The sequence below is a fragment of the Dendrobates tinctorius genome, unplaced genomic scaffold, assembly GCF_039654945.1.
Source record: "Dendrobates tinctorius isolate UK_male_01 unplaced genomic scaffold, ASM3965494v1 ptg000309l, whole genome shotgun sequence".
In the NCBI taxonomy this organism is placed as follows: Eukaryota; Metazoa; Chordata; class Amphibia; order Anura; family Dendrobatidae; genus Dendrobates; species Dendrobates tinctorius.
Genome location: NW_027361976.1, coordinates 3,873,013 through 3,894,554, shown reverse-complemented (window position 1 = coordinate 3,894,554; position 21,542 = coordinate 3,873,013). Strand labels below are relative to the sequence as shown.

The 21,542-nt window shown below is 42.9% G+C and overlaps 1 protein-coding gene across 10 annotated transcripts in view; it reads right to left on the bottom strand.

Moving 5' to 3' along the window:
• Nucleotides 1–21,542, bottom strand: part of KIAA1210 (KIAA1210 ortholog) — a 238,566-nt gene that overhangs the window by 60,300 nt on the left and 156,724 nt on the right. For all 10 annotated transcript variants that reach the window (XM_073560975.1, XM_073560980.1, XM_073560979.1 and 7 more), the window contains 4 exons: nt 7,264–7,432; nt 5,084–5,207; nt 4,587–4,745; nt 3,485–3,550 (listed from right to left, as the gene is read on the bottom strand). In XM_073560975.1, coding sequence (XP_073417076.1) covers nt 3,485–3,550; nt 4,587–4,745; nt 5,084–5,207; nt 7,264–7,432 — 518 coding nt within the window. The remainder of the gene's footprint in view (nt 1–3,484; nt 3,551–4,586; nt 4,746–5,083; nt 5,208–7,263; nt 7,433–21,542) is intronic.

Below are 21,542 nucleotides of genomic sequence, written 5' to 3'. Positions count from 1 at the left end.
CTGGTTGTATTGGACAGGCAGGAACTGATTGATGAAGAGTGTGTTCCCCGAGGGAAGAGTATGGTTGAGGGCGCCGGGTCAGGTGACAGTGGTGTTGCAGTTGCTAAATATAAAAAGGCCAGGACTATGGCGCAGGGACACAGTTGGCACCAGGATGTGACAAGAAAGGTAAGTGTGAAAGGGCTTGTGACCGACAATGCAGTAGAAGCACCAAAGGCCCAACTTTTACAGGTCAAGCACCAAAGGCCCAACTTTTACAGGTCAAGCACCAAAGGCCCGACTTTTGCAGGTCAACCACCGAAGGCGGAACGCTTATCCCCGGACAGAGAGGAACACCTGTTGTCCCTAATAGACTATGCCAGTGAACAAGGCCATTGCTTCCTATGCAGATGTATGCTCATAATTGGGAAAAGTTTCTGACTTGAAATAGACTTGTGCTTTAGTAGACTGGACCATAGCCCCTGTACAGTATGCGGATGTTGCGGAATCATCAATTTGTATATTGAATTGTTCCTACACGGGGACTGGTTAGGGTAATATAGATGTTCCCATGACAGAAAGGCTGGGGTTTAATAATGCTAGATAATATCTGTTAATCAGTGTCCTAAGTAGCTGAACTTGAAAATCTTGCCTGTATACTTCGTATATCATTGACTGTATGGATCTGCCTGTTATCATGTGTAAATTTCTTATTTGCATCTTATCACTACTATTTTCTGGGCTTTGGTTTACCCATTTTGAGTCATCACTGTGTCATCGTTACTATGCCGTTGCATTCTCGAACCTTGTTTACACACTGCCAGATCTTTAAAGTGTTTTTTTATTTAAAAAAAATATATACCTGGCTGCAATTATGCAGCCAGACTCTGATATCATGCTGCCCGTGGTTTGGGTAACATGAATCAGTTGACAGGTTCCCTTTTAAAATGAGGTCAGTGACAATAATTCCTGGCAATACAATACTTGATAGTGATATGGTTCGGACCACAATTGTGAGAACAGTTGACACTGAATGTAGACTGTGCACAAATTTCTAGAGCCATCTGAGATACAAGTCTCATGTCTGGAGCATATAACCTCTATGTAAGGCTCAGACATCTATAGGGTCCCTATAGTATAAAATGATATGCATATTTTTGTTATGGTTCATTGTATGGGAAAGAGCATATTATTCCTGCTAAGTCAAAAGGACGCCATTAGATTGCATCAATTAAATAGAAGTGTATGGATCTATTACAAAAGGTGTAAAATAAAGATACAAATAAAATTAATATTTTATTCTTATTTTTAAATCAGCTTCAATTTAAAACATTCTAACTAAAACAGGCAACAAATCATTTCATAGCCATACATATGAGTAAAGCTTTGGCTAGGAAACAGAATAAGGAATTTAGTTGCACAATTGCATCAAGTTTTAATATTCCCTTCTAATAAAATGATAATGTTTAAAAGACTCCACCGTAAAATGTTTCCATTAAAAAAGCAATTATAGCTCCGACCGAGTCGCCAAGTTTTAAGTAAATTGTTTATTTTCAGAACATTTATGAATATGATAGAAAAGCCAAATGAAAGATTTACGCTAAAGTAACCTCAATTACACAAGTTAGGAAAATAAATAACATGTAACAGGAAATTGTTAGTTCAAAGGAAAGGGAACACACACATACTAAATTCATAAAAAATCCTATGTAAAACAGAAAAGTCTGTGAAGTAAATTTATATCTTCTGTAAGAGAGTACAGTGTGTAAGGTCAGCAGACAACTTTTGCTTGCAGTTAGAAGTCTCCCAATAAACAGCTGTCGGTGGGCAGGGGGCAAAATAAATACCAATCTACCTGTAACGTTACAGAAGGGAAAACCAGGAAGGCACCAATACAAGTTACTTATATTCAATAGATGCCGGAGATCACAGAGGCTATAAGCCATATTGCCTGGAGCCATAAGGCATACAGGATGTGTGTTCATGGGGAGCGATTTATCAAAGCTTTCACAAAAGAATTCTGGAGTAAAAACATTGAAAAGTCAACTCAGAGTTGTGCCTAAAGTTTGTGACTTTTCGCATTTCCATGCTAGCTTCTCCCAGCTCCATCAAAATTGGTGAAGCTAGGGCGGGACAGGGGAGTGAAGCCAAAACTCATTTAAATAAGCATGATGTCGTCGTATGCCTGAAATCCCATTCCAGTCACTGACTGGAGTGAGATTTCTGGGTGTAGCATACCGAGGCAAACCCCACTCATCCGGTGCTCAAGATTCAAGAAAAGGCATGGACCTCCTCATGGATCAGAAACATCTGTCTCCAGCACTCTCCCTCATCAAGACCGGCATTGTTCATGCTGGTCTTGATATACTGGGCTCATGGAGTGTTTGAGGGGTCTTTTGGAGCATGTCAGCTTCGAAAAATGCTAAAAAAAAAACAAAAAAAAAAAAAACACAACACACTACACACACACTTGGCTCTTCCAATTCACTCTATTTTAAAATAACCTATTGGTTATATGCTCAGTCTTTTGCTCATGCTTGCTCTGCTTCAGATTTTGAAAAATTACTAGTACATGGCAATTCTTTAAAGCGGCTCCTGATGGACAACACTCCAACCTAGGTACTATCCAACTAAAATAAAATGTGACAAAAAAAAAAAAATGAGTCAACAAAAAAACAAAACTGGAAAAATGCTTAAAAAAATTCTTAAAAACTAATTCAGGAAATGAAAAATTCCTTTAAAAAAAAAAAAAAAAAAAAAAAAACACACCCCAAAAGTAGAAAATTTGCAGGAGTAGTTTCCACTTGAACATTTTTTGACCACCTCCAGGTAAAAACGCGAGTTGCCATACCCTACTTGTCCTATTTTTGGTACATAACTCGTCTCTATGTGATCAAAACACCCCAAGAAAAAATAAGCAGGGCTATAGCTATAGGGGTGTAGAGGTAGCACAGACACCCAAGACACTAGTGCCTGAAGGGTCCAAATGTTCTACTGCAATCACACCAATTTTCTAAATGGCCCTTGATAGTTGGGTGTCCTGTGTGCGATTTTACACTGGGGCCCATGAGTGTGAAGATACATCATTTCTAACAAGGTGAGGTCAGAAAATGGAGCATGAATATCTATGGAGGGTATCAGAAAAGAAAACAGTCACCTAAAGGAATATTTGTTCGGCAGCCGACTTACCCTTCAAATAAAACCAGCTCCGTTCAAGTAGTTTTAATTATGCACTGATTTAGCAAAGGTTGCCATGACTCTTCAAGAACCATATTAATAATTTGTCACAGAAGGTTAACTCATGTATGAGACTGAAGAGGACATTGGTCAATGGCTGATGCAAGTTAAGTTGGGTGTCAAAATACACTTATGTGCTGCAATATCCCATTGCCGTTTTTTGGTGACAAGGGAACATTTGCTAGATCTTTACATATTGCTTAGCTAATGTATTGATTAGATCATATCTTATGCATATCTGTAAACCATTACACAGAAGCATACGTACCGGATCTTCTTCACTGTCTGTTCCTCCTAAACTTATAGAGCTTCGTCTCTGTGCACTGACTGAAGACTAAGAAAGGTAAAACAATTAGGACTAAATTATCAAACTTGAGTTTTCACCTACTTTAAATAAATGTCAGAATAGCATCTATACAACAACCACAGGCTCAGAAGTATACAACCGATATGATCTTTCCATATGGATCTGTATCGTTCTGTAGTAGTACTCTACAGTATATAAGACAATCCATACATAAATTAGTATGCCATCTTAACGGTATATCATAAATGCTGGGAGAAACCTGTAAGTACATCTACGGAAGGTCAATCATTGACTTTGGCCAGACTAATTTTGTAATTATGAATTTTATTGCTCAGCAGAGTTGCTAAATGAAGTTCTGCTATGAACCCCAATTTATACCCAGGCACAAACCCTTCTTTAGCTGCTATCAAACTAATCCTCAGCAATACATACTCTATGGAAAAGAAGAAATAAGAAACTAAGAAAAGGAAAAACAATTAAAAGCAGTCTTAACCAAAGGGTTAAGGTCATAGTTCTAGCTACACTCCCCCCCCCCCCCCCCCTTCCTGGGCAAAAATACATCTTATTGCCCCAACTTTAAATATCCTAACTAAAGCAGCCGACTGCAATGCACCTAGAGAACATGCTCAGTCTCCCAACAGCTTCACTCCTGGCTTACAAGTTTTATTACTGTGTACCTAAGACATGCAACAAGCCAGAAAAATCTCAGATGTACTGGTAAATGGGCTACAGTATATGGGTCAAAGCCATCGAAATACAATCCCATCACCAAAACAACATCCAAAGACATGGTTACCATGGGGTTAAAATGAAATGGGAATTTTAACATAAGGAAAGGTTATTTTAGAAGAAATCCATCTAACATTGAATGCACCTTTATCACAACAGTGTATCCGTCCCCCACATTGGGTATTATGACCTTTAGGAAAGGGTTGGGGATAGGAAGTAGTGTCACTCATTTATAGAGTCTAAAAGTTTCCACAAAGCCGAAGGACAACCAAGAGTGGCACCCTTTAATAAACCCAAAATAAAATAGACAGACAATAAATGCCCATGTACTTACTTTCCCCGATGACTGGGCCAGAATCTCATGCAATGAGGTTATCTCTGGCGGACTCCTCGGCAAGCCATCATCTTCTGAGAGCGCCCCCGAATCCTCGAGCTTCTTGGGGACAATGCCCTGCGGTGGAGATCCTATCCGTATGTTCTGCTGAAGCTGCAGCTAACCAATAACACAGCTCATTGTTAGGGCTAGCTCACATATAAAAGGCAGGTCATTAGCTTCTGCTGTGGGGATGAAAGAGCGCTATAGACGAGCAGCTTAGTGTCACAAGAGACAAGATAATTTGTAAATAATTGACCTGCACATTTGATGAAAGTTGTAATTATTTATTTAGCAAGTGCCATTATTTCTAAAAAGTATCAATGGACAAGACTTTGGGAATACTATGAATACACTACATATAAAGAGATGGAGAAAATGTGCAGCTAGGCTGCAAATGTGAAATTCATCCTTCAAATAAAAGACAGGGTTTTTAGAACCATACTTTATTCTTGTACCTGTAATGCCTTCACCTTCCCGGGAGTGCACTCCTGGGAGATATCTTCCTTCACAGAGCTCTCCATCTCCAAAATAAACACACTGTCATGAGATACTGCCTTGGTCCCCATATTTACTTTGGCCCTTTAAGAATGAACAAGTAAAAATTACTTTAAAAAAAAAAAAAAGATTGCAATACATTTTTTTTTAAACAGTTTTTCACTTGTACATTTTGGTTCATTTTGCTTTTTTGTACATATTTAAGGATGCAGTTATTTTGCCTGAGCTTCTGTTAACAGCACTTTGATTTATGTGACTGGTGAAAGACAAATCTGTAATATTAAGTTTAACAGTCAGAGTTAGGTCTTGTTCATGTGTAGAGTTTTTGATGCGTTTGTGTGTGCAGAAAAAAAACACAGCCTTTTACATTAAGATCAACACGGATGGGATCTCAAAAATCTCATTCAGTGCTTTTCTTTCAGGTTGTCTGCATGTCTATTCTTTAAGAATTCCTTTACTGAAGTTTTTCCTCATTGTGATCAAAATAGCTTTTTCCAAAAAACACAAAAAAAAGCAAAAAAGCTTAAACAAAAATAAGACACTTAACAGTAAAACTTGTTCAAAAAAATTATCATAGAAATCAGAGTCGGAAGGGACCTCCTGGGCCATCTGGTCCAACCTCCTGCTCAATGCAGGATTCACTAAATCATCCCAGACAGATGTCTGTCCAGTCTCTGTTTGAAGACTTCCATTGAATGAGAACTCACCACCTCTCGTGGCAGTCTGTTCCACTCATTGATCACTGTCACAAAGTTTTTTCTAATATCTTATCTGTGCTTCCTCCCATTCAGTTTCATCCCAATTGTCATCAGATAATGTCTGTAAAGGGCTGTGGAATTAATGGCGCTATATGTGCGAGTAAGATAAAAAATAAATAATGACCTGCCTTTAAACCTTTGTTATATTCTTAAGTTGACATCCAGCATACCGCTATAGCGGATGTATGAGGAGCAAGCTCTGATCAATACGTACGTATGTTTATGTCCATCTCTGTCTAGTATTCTAGTGCACATCCCCAGCCTCCCGCAATGCCTACCGAATGTCTCCATCACCACCATGTTTGGCCTTTAAAGCCCAAACTGTGGCTGGGATGCATTGTTATTTTCAGCATATACTGCATTACTAGAGTATTGCAGTATATAACTCAAGAGATCAAATCACTGCAGGTTTAGTCCTGGGAAGTGGGGGGTGGAGGGCTAATTAGAAAAAGTAAGAAAAATACATTTGAAAAAGGAACCTATGAAAAAATAACAAAAACACGCATTTGGTATTTCCGTGTCCTTAATAGTCCATCTATATAATATTCCTTTCACCCATACTGCAAAAAAAAAAAAAAAAAAAAAAAAGAAGATTAAAACACAGCCAAAATTGTGTTTTGTAGTCACCATAGCTCCCAAAAAAAAGAAAAAGAAAAAAAAATAGCATAACTTTGTGTACTCTCAATGTGGCTCCAATTAAATTTACGGCTCACCATGCAAAAAAAAAACAAAAAAAAAAAACGAACACACTAAAAGCTGTAAAAACAAAACTCCAAAAGAATTGCAAAAAAAGCACAACTCCATCAGTTTCACCCCAAATAAATTAATCTCCGATATATTCCCTTTAAAAGGGGCAACATTATCACCCGGTTTTCGCTACGTAACCTGAGAATAGTATAAGGTAGGGGCAGAGACCCTGATTTCAGTGATGTATCAGGTACTGGGATGCTTGTTGTTATAAAAACTACATCACTATTTTCTCTGCTGTAGATCTTGCAGTTCTCTGAATGTGGAGCTCTGTACAACCTCGCCCACACCACTGATCGGCAGCTTTCTGCCTATGCATAATGTACATAGAAAGCTGTCAGAGATGGGGCAGGCTTACCCAGAGCATGAGGACTACAAGGCACAAGATAGCTTGTCCTCTAGTGATAATTTTCTGCTGATAAAACAGTGATTTTTTTTTTTGAAACTACAAATCAAATCAGTAAGTGACATATCATTGGAATTAGGGTTTCAGCCCTTTCATCATGCTGCTCTCAAGATTACATTGCAAAAACCTGCTGACAGATTCCCTTTAGCACAGAAATTATATTGAAGATTAGCAACTTTTACTCAAGACTGTGGCAACATATCCACGAACCATACAAATATTTTCTTACACTTTTTCTTCATCGACATGAAAAGCAATGGTGTTGGCTCCAGATGCACTGACATCGGTACTGGACTGGCTGGGTTTTAGGTTGCTTTCTCTACTAGGAGTTGTAGGTTCTTTCCTTTTCTTTTTCACAAATAATTTCTTGAAGGCCTGGAATTTTGATTTCTTTTTTCCTGATGAAGAAAAAGATTTGGACATACTCTAATTATAATAATCGATTAGAATTCCCAGTTACACAACCCCAGAATGGTTCTTTCATGCATTTGATCTGTTGGGCTACGTGAATACACAGGGGGTTTTTTTGGAGGCAGACAAAAATGACAAGTTGTCAAGTGGAAACCGTTTCAGGAAATACTCCTTCATGGAGAATTTTTGGAAGTTTTCATTTCCTAAAGTGGTTTTGAAAAATTGTGTTCTTAAAGTCTTTTTGAAACCTTTTGATTGAACATTTCCTGATTTGGAGCAGATTCTATCAGCAGCCCATCAAAGAGTCTCTATGCATTTCTCCCCCCTCCCCATCAATCGTTTTATAAAAACTGCAGTGGAAAAAAGAAGCACTCAAAAAAACTAAACTTAAGTAGTCTGTAATAGAAATAAATAGGAACAGTCTTTCAAGTGTTTTTGTAGCGGACCTGCTCCCCAAAAAAATCCGAAGCAAGAAGAAGTTCCAAGGAGCATGTGTGCCCAGTCACTCCATTCAAGGTCTGCAATAGTGATGAAAACCCCTTTATGGAAAAGAAGAGCCTATAGCACTTGGTTTTCTGTAAGGACAAGTTCCTTTAGGCATTTGAACTTCAATTAGTCTTGTCCGTGGTGCAGTACGCTTGACCACATAGCCAATGGCTACAGGAGCCGGCTGATATTTACATGCACTGGTCCATAAATCTGACCCCACTTGCCGATTCTATGACTTTTTCCCCATACGGATCTGAGATTGCAATATCTGCACTGGGGAAAAGTATACTCACGAATGTAGTATGGCATTATTTTGGGGGTACCATGTAAAACTATTAGTATTCTTTTTTTTTTTTTTTTTTTTAAAGTACTGCCCATATTCTGACTTCCCAATAGGAGGACAGGTCCCTGAAATAAAGCTCTGTCCGCAAGCCACACCAGCGGTTTTAATAGCCCCTACATTACTGATTCACTTTCTATACTCAATAATACCGTCAATGTCTTTCACCATTGTACAGCTGAATAAATGATCTTCACAATAGGAAAAAGGAAGAGTAAATGCTTCTCATGAGCAAGATTTCCCAAGTTGATCGTGTGTCACTGGCGGAGAATCTACAAACTACAGCTGCAGAGGAGGAATTATTTATTTTTACAACGATCTCTCCAACATCTGTACAGATATATCGAAAACATTTAAAAGGAACGGGCCAGTCCGGAAATGCTGTGTAGTCTATGGGCAGCATGATCCCTTTTAGGCCACATTCACACATTCAGTATTTGGTGTGTATTTTACCTCAGTATTTGTAAGTCAAAATCAGGAGTGGAACAGTGAGAGGAAAAGCATAATAGAAACACGTCACCACTTCTGTATTTATCACCCACTCCTGGCTTTGGCTTACACATATGGAGGTAAAATACTGACCAAATACTGAACGTGGCCTTAAAGTGACTATCAGCCCAGAAGGACTGTTCAAACCAAGTACAGACACTCTGTGCATCATGGTGGAGACAATCAGTCAAGTTCCCACCTATTTCTGTCCTTCTTTAGTTCTATGAGGCCAGAGCTGTCAAAGAAGGAGCGGAGATTGATGGAAAACAAGCAGGTGGGAAGGTGCACTGGGTTTAAAGTCATTTTGTGTGTGTATATACACAAAGAACAGAATCAGCTACAAACCTGGACACTACGCAAGGTTTCCTTTTAGATACTTGAAACATTAAAGGGAATCTGTCACCCCATTTTTCGCCTATCAGATGCCGGCACATCCATCAGGGGCTTATCTACAGCATTCAGTAATGCTGTAGATAAGCCCCCGATGTAACCTGAAAGATAAGAAAAATTAGTTATATTATACTCACCCAGGGACGGTCCGGTTTTGGTCCGATGGTTGTTGCGGTCCGGTCCGGCGCCTCTCATCTTCTAACGATGACGTCTTCTTCTTTGCTGCCTGTCACCGGACCTCTCCCGGCACCTGCACACTGCAGGACTCTGCTCTGCCCTCAACAGGGCAGAGCAGTGCGCCTGCGCAGGAGCCGCAACAGGCAGCAAAGAAGACGACGTCATCGTTAGAAGATGGGAGGCGCCGGACAGGACCGCGACACCCATCGGACCAAAACTGAACCCGGACCGCCCATGGGTGAGTATAATATAACTCATTTTTCTCATCTTTCAGGTTACATTTCCAGGATTTTCCTGTCTTCCTAGCAATCCCTGCTCCTCCTGGACAATCCCTGTCCCGACTTGGCAATCACTGCTCTTCCTAGACAATCTTTGTCCCGTCTTGGCACTCACTGCTCTTTCTGGACAATCCCTACTCTTTCCTGGACAATCCCCATCTTGTTTCAGCAATCACTGCACTTTCCTGGACAATCTCTGTCCAGTCTGTGTCTTTAGGCCCACCAGCTTCCTGCCACTCCCCTGGTCCGGCATCGAAATTCAAGGGCATCAGACTTGCCATATCAGCTTCACCTAATCCCTGCCGTAAGCTTTGGATCCTCCTCGGAATGGTCCTGCTTTAGCTGGTGACCACCTTCATTACACTCAGCCTGGGGCCCCTTGTTGCCAAAGCAACCTTATCCCCACGGTTGTCAGACTGTCCCTGTTCACAGTTGCAACTCAACTGATTCTTGCCCTGGGCAAGGCTAACCGGGCTCTGTTCACTAACCAGGAAGTGTCTGCACTGTACTCTATTGCTCTACGCTACACTACTATAACTCCTCCCAGTCTGGAAAACCCCTATGCTGACTATACCCAAGTTAATATTCCTATTCCCCATCTCTAGTATGCCCCCTCTATTCTAATCCCACTATTGTCCTATACTACCTTCAATTCTATCCCAAATTCTGTACATAACACATATCAAATACATTCACATTGCAGTACATAAACACATTAATACTTATAAACGCTCTGGAACCGCACGCATAAAATGTAAACAATGTCCAAAGAGAGAGAAGAATATGACGGCCTCCGTCACCTTCTAACACTGACAGCCAGTTCTGTGCTGAAGCACTGCTTAGCCAGCTGTCAGTCCATGCCGGAGTGTGGTCACAGCCGCCGCTCACTATGTACCGAATAGTGACTGAAGCCGCGCCTCTGACTGATCATTTCCTCCCGGCAGACTGTCTCCAGTGCAGCGGCCGCATGGCTTTACAATGCTATTAACCTGCAAATTAACCCCTTATCTGAAAGTTAATAGCATTTTTTTTTTTTACAAGACAAGTTTCCTTTAATTAGCTGCAGCAGAAAATAAAATACAATGAACACATACCAGTCTGTATGAGTGTTGAGTAATGCATTAATCTAAATGATGCAGCAATGCAGGGAGGAGAACCATTACACAGCAGCAGCTATTAAAGTACTGTGTGTGCATACTGAAAGACATTGCAAATGTAAGATCTTGTAAGCGATCACATGATGATCGACCAACAGTCAGGACAAGCAGCGCTGTTGTGTTTCAGGCCTGAACGGTGCGCTCTCCGTTACTGGAGCCGCAGCTTTGTCTCAGTGTCTCTAGGCCTGGCTGGATTGAAAGCTGAAAGTCTGATTGAGTTATCTGGACCGCTTCAGAGCACGGCTTACAAACTCTATTGGAAAGAGCAGAGCACAATTGGCGACCCATGTTAGAAAGTAACGTGCAGTGAACAAAATTAAAAATCACTCGCTTATTGAGATTTGAGATGACTTTGAAGTGACAAGTAAATTGCAAAGTTCCTCTCTTTTACAAATACTTTACAATTTTACCCATGAAATAACACAGGCCTAGACTGTATGACAAATAATAGGCAAGAAAACAACTCTAATCAGAAAAGACATCACTGGATGTAGAAGACTTACAAGAAACGACTGATCTAGGCAAATCAAGTGGTAGCTCGGTATCTTGTTCTTTGGAACACAGGGCCAAGTTTGTCCTAGAGCCCACAGGTCTCTAGTTACGCCACTGACGGTTAGTAATTTTTCAATAGTTGGCGCCCTATACTGTAGTAATTTATAGGAAAAATGAAACACCATCTTTGGGAAATCCTACAGAATGATTGAAAACAGAAGCGGGATTTCAGTGACATCACAAGGATGTTCCTGGACTATATCACATGAATAGAAGGCTGTTCTGCAGATCAGAGGTACCCAGGTTATGCACGAGTGCTAGAATACACTCACGATCTATATACAAGCGGCATCCCTTCGTTCCTTGAAGTTCCCTGCCTTTCACTTCACTTGTCAGCTTGTAAAGAGCCATAATTGAGGCTCAGCATAAACAAGTGTTGAACGCTCAGCTTGGTCTTGTCTTACATCTACCACAATCTGGTCTGCAAACATTTTCTCATGTATTTTGTATTCTTCTGGCAGGGTAACTTAAAAGAATGAAATATAGGAAAATACTGGGGAGTAACACAGACATTTACAAGGCAGCTGCAGCATGTGAAGGGAGTTTATACTCAGCATTCTTCTAAGTACAGGACTTGGAATAAACAAGGAGCAGTAAATAACATAGCTGATGGATGACAGCAGAGCAATGCTCGTGGCCGGTTGGACCGTCATCAGGATCTGTACTGTTACTTGTGCTGAAAAAGTACAGATTGCTGCCTGCTTCCATCTCCTGTGTCAGAAGACGCCACACTAAAAAAGGTAACAGACTCAACAACTGTTTACATGAGGAGGCCAAAAAAATGTTCAGGTCCACATAGTGCAAAGATCCGAACCCTTAATCGTATCGTTAGAACTTTATAGAGGCACCATATTACATCAGAGCAGTAGGATTCTCAAATCAACCGTGTACAACTGACCACAATAGTTCTGGTATACATTTTCTCAAATAATTTGAGCAAGAAAAAGAGGAGTGCGGACTTCAAAATGTAATGCAAGCAAATTTATTTATTGAGAACAATACATATAAATATAAAAAATGTAATATAGCAGAGGTGAGCACAGCAGGATTCCTAGATACACCCTGGGATCATATTAATCAGGGGTCTATACTGATCAGAAACCAGAGAACAAGATATATAATCTAATACCCTACAAATTCATAGTAACCAGTTATATCCAAGACATAAATGATAAAGTCACACAGTCTCCATGATCAGATCATCATAGCTTACCCATAGTGAGATCCAAGTGCACGGTCCACAGGGAATCCCCAGACGCGCGTTTCGTGTGCAGCTTTTTCAATAGGGTAAGCTATGATGATCTGATCGTGAAGACTGTGTGACTTATGCACTTTATCATTTATGTCTTGGATATAACCAGTTACTATGAATTTATAGGGTATTAGATTATATATCTTGCTCTCTGGTTTCTGATCAGTATAGACCCCTGATTAATATGGTCCCAGGGTGTATCTAGGAATCCTGGTGTGCTCACCTCTGCTGTATTACATTTTTTATATTTACATGTATTGTTCTCAATAAATGAATTTGTTTGCATTACATTTTGAAGTCAGCACTCCTCTTTGTCGCTCAAATTATTTATATGGAGTTTCTTCTTGGTTTATTTGTTGAAGTATACCGTAATTTTTCCTGATAATAGCAATGCTACTGGCAGTGTTAATTGGTTTAGCTAGTATTTTTGTTCCTGTGAATCATTTAATATCATTTTCTCAAATAATACTGTAATCTGAATTAATCTCTTGGTTCTGCTAATAGCTTCTCTATAAGTCAGCACTATTGCTGCAAAAAAGTACACTTACATTTTCCTAGTTATTACAAAGATGAATTTGTAAAAATGCCCAACTCAGCTTTTTCCTTGACTCATATGTAATGTGAGAGTCAGAATGTCGATATGCACATTACATGATTAGCAGGATACTAACAAAAATCTATATTTATGTCTAGTGACTGCTGCGCAATAAATGTGCTTTTTATTGCAACTATACACGTTATAAACTATAAAAAGAAAAACCTAATTAGAATTTACACCAAACCATTGAGCAAAACCCAATCCTGACCACCAAAAACCAATCCTGACAATTTGTTCTAGCTTCCAATGTACTCAAAGACACATCTCATGGGCAACATTATCAACATTTTCTAGACTTCTGAGATTACAAAGTTTCACTGCACCAGCTAGGGCTCCCATTAATCCTAAGCAAAATCTAGACAGTCTACAAGAACTCAAACTCCACCAATGGCAGAATCCCTGGTCAGACCAGTGGTACTAAGAGCTACTACAACTAGTGGGTAGGAGGGAAAATTGGCAGGTTCACTGTGAAGACAGCTATATTTTTCAGCTGCTCTCACTCAGCAATGCTGAAAAACTCTTGGCAATACTGACTGGCTAAAAATCATAGCACATCAGCGGGTATATATTATATATATCTATATAAATCTGAATGTGTGTGTGTGTGTGTGTGTGTGTGTGTGTATCACCAACCAATCACGAAGCAGCAGAGTGGGACACCAACCAATCAAGAAGAAGCAAAGTGGGACGCGGCTGGAGAGTAGGGCTGAGGACGAATACAGCAGGACAGTGTGGGTCGCCCTCCCAGGGCTGTGGGGTACTCGGTATCGGGCCGGTCTCTCAGAGGGAGGTGTCACAGCAGCGGTGACCCGGTCCGTGGCCCTGGGCGCCCATGTAAAAGGGGTTGAGTGGTGGAATAAAGTTTATGAGTGATTCGTGACGCCACCTGTGGTGTTCGGCAAGGGAGGTGTTAAGCCGACGCTGCAGACAGATCCTCTGGGATAGATGGTGTGGTGCAGCAGTGATGTTATAGCCCTCCACAGGTAGGGCTGTAGTCCCAGGGCAGAGTAGATGAAGAGAATAGGGGTTGAGGAAGAGGGTGCAGTGTCTGGCACAGAGATGTAGCAGTGCTGGAGAAGTTGCAGAAAGAAGGCAAGGACACAGCGGAACGTAGTTTCTTTACCTTTACTTTGTAAGTGCAGTCCAGGGTCCAGATTACAGATGGCACAGGAGCTGATTAGCCTGGAAGCAACTTAGGAATCTCTCTGTCAGACGGGTTGTGTAGTCTCCTCTCTAGCGCTTATTTTTAGTTACTTGCAGTACAGTGTTACACTGAAGTTCCACTTGCTTATTCTCTTTAGAATTCCCTCGTATGGCAGACAGCTGTAACCTTCTATCTCCTTTGGCTCACACGTCGCTGTTGTGCCTCCGAGTCTTAGATGGGAATAGAGACCAGGCTCCAGATCATGCGCTCTAGCTGGGAATGAGCCTCAATTCTCTGCTCAATCTCCCAGCTCTTCTCCTCACGTCCACACACGTTGCCCTCCTCACACAAACTATTAATTCTCCCTTCCTGGCCCCCAGAGAGTAGCTCTTCCCACAGTTTTGGTTCAGAGCCCCCTCTGCTGACCTGGAATGGAACGGTGTTGTGGTTAACTGCCAGAGAGATCCTTTATTGCTTCCAAGCATGAGATAACACTCCCTAGGTGGAAGGCAATGCCACTGTGGCGACCATACTCCTGGGGGCGCCACATTCCCCCCTACTGCAATTCAGTACTCCCGGACTGAAGAGAAACATGTAACATATAAACAATTATAAATATAACAAGATTTCCAAAAGTGAAAAATACAAAAACACAAAAAAAGAAAAACCCAAAGCTCAAAAATAGTCCTGATGACGATCTGTCCAAGCGTCAATGTCCATGGTGCAATTCCTGATCAAGTAGGTAAACTATTTACAAGTAGAGCTTTGATCACACATAGTCCTGTGGTCCAGCTGTCCATTGTAAGACTTTTGGGATATTTTATTTTGTTTCAGAGTCTCTGCAGGCACAAAACTTGAAACATTGCATATTTACAGATTAACATTTACAAAATTTATCTATATGCGGAACCTGAGGGGTGGAATACCTTAGGTACTACGGACAGACCTACGTAGCACTGGTGTTGTTGGGGACCTTACTGGATGCCTTGTGCTAACTACTTGTAGTGTGTGTTGTGCTGGCTACACTACTGGTGGTTCTGCGTAGCACAGGGATACTAGATTTCCTAGGACCACTTCTACTCACTGTGAGCATGACAGATTCACCACTGGCAGGGTGAGAATTCTCTTGTTCCACTGCTGGTGTGGCATCTGCTACCTGTACTTGCTGGTCTTCAGGGTGGTCTTGAGTCACTTCATGCACTACCAGTTGGGGAAAGGTCAAAACTGGCACCACTGATATGAATGAGTCACCGGAGGAGGAAAAAACAAAAATACAAGCTAAGTCCAGAAAACCAGAGAGGTTGGTAGCTAGCGGATTGTAGACCCCTGATCCTATTCACAACAACTAACAGTAGCCGTGGGGTGTTCCTACGGTGGTCCTAGACACCTCGTTCACAGCCGGAGAACTAAATAAACCTAAAGAAAGAAAGGGGAAATCTAAACTGCCCCAGAGCAGACCCCTAAGCAATAGACAGCCCCAAACATGTATTGACGGTGAAAACAGATGAAAACACAAACACAGACAGAAAGACAGGCTAAGCAAATGATGGGGCCCTCATTAACTAGATAGGACATGAAAGAAAAGCAACTGTCTGCAATCACGCAAAAACCCTGCCAAAAATAATGTCCAACACGTCTGATAGAAAAGGCCCTGAAGTCACTAGACTTCAAAATCACTATATCAGCACTCAGGTATATTCTGAAAACAGAGCAAAGAGATCAACTGATCAGAGACAACTGATCAGGGTTGGCTGAACACAAACACTAAGTAAACCAGACAAAATCTCATGGAACAACAACAGAGCAAAAACTTAGCTTTAGTAGACAGGACTAAACTGGAGGCCAGAGCTCAGAGCAGAGAAGATCACCAGCAACCCAGCAGGGCGTCGGCGGCCTTATATCCACTCAGAGATTCCGGATGTCCAATCACAGTCCACCTGTTCAGATGACAGGTTTTTCCCATCCAAATCAATTTCCCTACCTCCTTTCACCAGCAGAGGGAGTTCATCGGACATCAAAGGTGAAGGAGAAAATGAGCTCATAACACGCCACTATGGCTTGATTCGTTCTAGTCCAATTTGCAGGGAATTCTCTGAGTTCAGTACTGACCTTTTCTTCTTCTTCCTCTATGGGCTGAAGGTTGTTTTGCTCTTCCATTCTGTCCTTTAGTTGGTCAGGGCACAGTTTCAGATGATCCCTCGATACTGCTGATGAGGTTTCTCCTCCATCCTTACTGATAAGGCACACTTTGGTGTTGTCAAAGTTTGATGGTAAGACGGTGTAAGGTTCAGCTTCCCATTGGTCATCCAATTTATGCATCCTTCTTTTCCTCTTTAGGACTTGTTCTCCTGGTGACAAGGGAACTGCAGGTGCATGTTGATTGTAGTTCTTCTCCTGCTTTTGTCTCGCCTGAGCTAGACTCTTTTCTACACACTCTTGTACTCTTCGATATTGCTGCTTCTGTTCTGTATCCCAGTCAGCATCTGGTGATGTTACCTCAGGTGTCAGGACACACATATCCAAATCAATAGGCAGCTTGCCAGGCCTCGCTCTCATTAGGTAGGCTGGAGTGCAGTTGGTGGAATTCACAGGAATGTGATTGTAGAGGTCTACCAGATCTGGCAACTTTTCTGGCACACAGATTCCTCTCTTCCAAAGGCAAGGTCTTCAGTAGATCGATCACCACTTGATTCATCTTTTCACACATGCCATTGGTCTGTGGATGGTACGGTGTTGTCCTGATCTTCTTGCAACTGTACAAGTTACTGAATTCCTGGAACACTTCTGCCTCAAAGGCTGGGCCTTGATCTGTAAGCACTCGCTCGGGATATTCGTGTGGTCGACAAAAGTGCTGTTGGAATGCTCTTGCTGCTGTTCTGGCTGTTTGATCCTTGACAGACACAACTACCAGGAATCTCGAATAGTGGTCAACGATGGCAAGAGCATAAACGTAGCCTGAACGGCTTGGGACCAGCTTCACATGGTCCAGGGCGACCTGTTATGAGCTCATTTTCGGCTCCACCAGTTGAGAGTTCCCCTTCCGTTCTCCCTCTGGTGGTGACGGGAGGTAGTGAGGTTGGTTTAAGTGGTAGTGATCTGCCACCTGGTGAGGAAGATAATGATTGGATCTCTGGAGTATCAGACTGGATATAAGACAGCCGACGCCCTATCTTGTTGCCGGTGATTCAGTCTGCTTCTCAGGTGTAGGACACAGCTCTGTTCCAGTCTTTCAAGATAAGTTTGTTTTTTGCTAATGTTCACACTTGCTCTTGTTGGTCTTTTCAGTTTTTTGTGTGGTCAGCCAGCCCGGCTGGGCTGTGCTGAATTTCCAAATTGCCTTTTTTTGTCCCTTGTTAGATTAGCCTCTTTTTGCTCTGTCTCAGAATATTTCAGAGTGCTGATATAGTGGGAGAAGTCTAGTGACTTCAGGGTTAATTTTGCTATCAGTTGTGTTGGACATTTTGTAGGGTTTTTTGGCAGACTGCAGACAGTGTCTTTCCTTTCCTGTCCTTTCTAGTTAGTCAGGCCCCATCGTTTGCTCAGCCTATTTTCCTGCCTTTGTGTGCGTTTTCATCTTGTTTCACCGTCAATACATGTGGGGCTGTCTTTCCTTTGGGGTCTGCTCTGGGGCAGTTAGTTTTCCTCTTTTCCTGCTTTAGGCTTATGTAGCTCTCCGGTTGTGACGAGGCGTCTAGGACCAACGTAGGAACGCTCCATGACTGCTACTAGTTGTGTGGTTAGAATCAGGGATCTGCAGTCTGCATAGTTACCAACCTCTTTCGTTTTCTTAGCTTGTTGTTTTTTTATTTTCTCCTCGGCTACCCGTTCATAACAGCGACCAACTCAAGTGGTTGTTTGGTTATTATTGGCTGCAAAGGAGCTCGCTGGCTGTTACGGTCCTTTCTGCGCAGGTTGCATTGTCCACACTCCCGGCACAAATTTTCAATGGCCTTTCTCATACCAGCCCAGTAGACTCTCTCTCAGAGCAAGGCCTCCAACTTCTTCCATCCGAAGTGTCCAGCTCTATTGTGATAGGCTTCTAAGACCATTGATGCCTCCCTCTTTGGGACTACCACTTGCCAGGCCAACTCATGAGTGCGGGCATTGATACTCCTCCAACACAGCTTTCCTTCATAAATGAACAGCCTGCCTCTTTCCTTCCACAACTGCTGGGTTTCTTCAGGAGCATCCGACTCTGGGCGTGAGTCAGCTTGTGACAGTTGCTCCTTCACCAGGCGGACTGCGGGGTCGTTATCTTGGGTTTCTGCCCAGTCATGATGAGGCAATGGATTTAGGGTGGCCTGCTTCATGATAGACCATCTGTTTCTCACTCCTTGGGCACGTTGGGCCGCAATTGGCCGGTGGAAGGCAGGTAACTATTTCTTCAAGTGCCTCAGGGTCTTCTCCTGCATCTGGCAGATTGGGCATTCTGGATAGCGCATCAGCATTGGTATTCTTGTGCCCCGCTTGGTACTTGATGGTGAATTCATAGTTAGACAGCCGGGCCATCCATCTCTGCTCCAGTGCACCAAGTTTGACAGTTTCCAAGTGAGTCAACGGGTTGTTGTCCGTGAAGATGGCAAACTTGGCTGAAGCTAGGTAATGCTTGAATCATTCAGTCACAGCCCAAACTATGGCGAGGAACTCCAATTTGAAGGAATTGTAGTTGTCAGGGTTCCTTTCAGTGGGACGAAGCTTCCTGCTGGCGTAGGAGATCACTCTTTCTTTGCCATTCTGTACCTGTGACAGTACTGCTCCCAGTCCCACGTTGCTGGCATCAGTATACAGAACAAATAGTTGGTCATAATCTAGGTAGACTAGAACTTCATCTCCTGTGAGAGCCATCTTCAGTCAAGTGAAGGACCTCTCCAGTTACTCATTCCATTCAAATGTAGGACTCGTCTTCCTGGCTTTCTTTGGCTGGCCCACCAGAAGATTTTGCATAGATGTGGCTATCTCAGTGAAGCCTTTGATGAACCTTCGGTAGTAGCCTACCAACCCGATGAATTGACGTACCTCATGGTGATTGCTGTGTTTCTGCCAGTTCCGGATGACTGTGACTTTGTCAGGATCCGGTGCCACACCTTCTGCACTCTACATGACCGAGGTACTGAACCTTGGGCTTCAGGAGGTGGCATTTGGAAGGCTTCACTTTCAGGGCAAAGTTGGACAAGGCTTCAAACACCTCAGCCAGGTGCTTCAGATGGTCTTCATAAGTCTTGGAGAAAACAATGACATCATCAAGGTACAACAGGACTGTCTCAAAGTTCTTGAGTCCAAGACAGCACTCCATTAGCCGTTGAAATGTCCCTGGGGCGGGGCAGAGCCCGAATGGCATGTAGTTGAACTCACAGAGACCCTTTGGGGTAGTAAATGCTGTTTTCTCCTTGTCTGCCTCTGCCACAGGAACCTGCCAATACCCACTAGTGAGATCTAAGGTGGAAAAATAATTAGCAGTTTTAAGTGCAGCTAATGACTCCTCAATTCTGGGTAATGGGTAGGCATCCTTATGTGTAATGCTGTTAATTTTTCTGTACTCAACACACATTCTCATGGTACCATCTTTCTTTTTCACAAAGACTATTGGAGCTGCCCAGGGGCTACAACTGTCTCTGATCACCCCAGCCTCCTTCATTCCCTTTGCGGACATCAACTACCCCTCTGGCTGTCAGGACAGTGGGTCGGCTATCAGAGTACACTGGCTCTACCAATGCTTGGTAATCTTTTCCTCTGAGGCCTATGGCTGCCCGACACCAAATTAACATTTCACATCTGGAGGGTATCGCAATGGGGAAAGAATCACTCACAGACGCTGCCAACTTCTCCGCCAGACAGTTCCACCTGCTGTCTTTGCATCAGGGCCTTGATCTCCTTCTGCAGGACTCATTGTTCAATGGAACCAGCAGTCTCGGCTACCTGTTGCAACAAAACAATAACCTCGGAAAGACAATTTTCAATCACATTGGTACCTAGAGTCATCATTGGGTTACATGCTCGTCGATCAATGTCTACAACTATCAGACCTTGAGGTTTTAACTCTACTCGACCCACTTTAATGGTAATCTCTTTACATCCTACTTGCGGCAAAGACTGACCATTGCTGGCAACTACTGTCAGCTCATCACTTGGGCCGCGAGTAAGTTCAGAGTCAGCCCAATACAGCTTGTAAAGGATATATGGCATAGCTGTCACCTGAGAGCCAGTGTCCAGCAAAGCGTTCATGGGGATGCCATCAATCACCACTGGGCAGACCAGTCGTCCTCCAACATAATTGGCTCGCCAGTTCTTTGGGCCTTGTGGTCCTACTCCTGGGGGTTGGCCCTCTGCCCCAGGGGTTGCTCGTTTAAATAACAGAATCTTGCGATGTGGCCTGCCTTGTGGCAGGGACGACAGATGGGACGTCCGTCCTGGTCATAGCGATCGTTGTTTCTCCCTCGAAGTGGTGGGATCCTCTTCTTCCGTAGCCACGGGACATTCTCTGGACTGGAAGCCAGCTGGATCTTCTCCTTTGAGGACACCTGCAGGGACTGCACAGTTTTAGCAAGTGCAGCCATACCTTTGGTCAACTCCAGGACCTGAAGACGCAGGTCTTCAGACGGATCTTTATCCAGAGTCTGTGCATCATCCTCCGCAGGGCTGAGAGGGAAAGATGCTGCCTCTTGGTGGTATGTGATCGCTGGGCACCTAGGGGTGCTGGATGGCTGACATTTGGTTCATGCACCACCAGAATAGCCCTGTCTTTGAAGTCTGCAAAGTCTAGATCAGAGTTTTGTAGGGCTATGATGCGTAGCTGTGCTCTGTGGGTGCTGGATAAGAGTCCTTCAATAAACTGCTCCTTTAACAGTCTGTCTCCATGTTTCACACTGTCTGGATCAATCTGCTTGATGGCTCGCAGCACCTCCTGCAGGTTAAGAGCATAGTCCTGTATACTGTCCTGTGGTCTCTGCTTACATCCAAAGAATCTCATCTTGATCTCAGCTGCAGGACGGGTGTCAAAGGTGCTTAAGGCCCCTTCACATTTAGCGATGCACCAGCGATCCGACTCGGTCAGGATCGCGGGTGCATTGCTAAATGATCACTAGTGAGCTGCCACACAGGCAGACCTCACAGCGATGCAGCAGCGACGCAGCGCACGATACTCACCTTTCACACACAGCGATCCTGACGTCCTCCCGCCCACCTCCACGCGTCGCTCGTCGTCACAGCAGGAAGCTGACGACGAGAAAGGGAG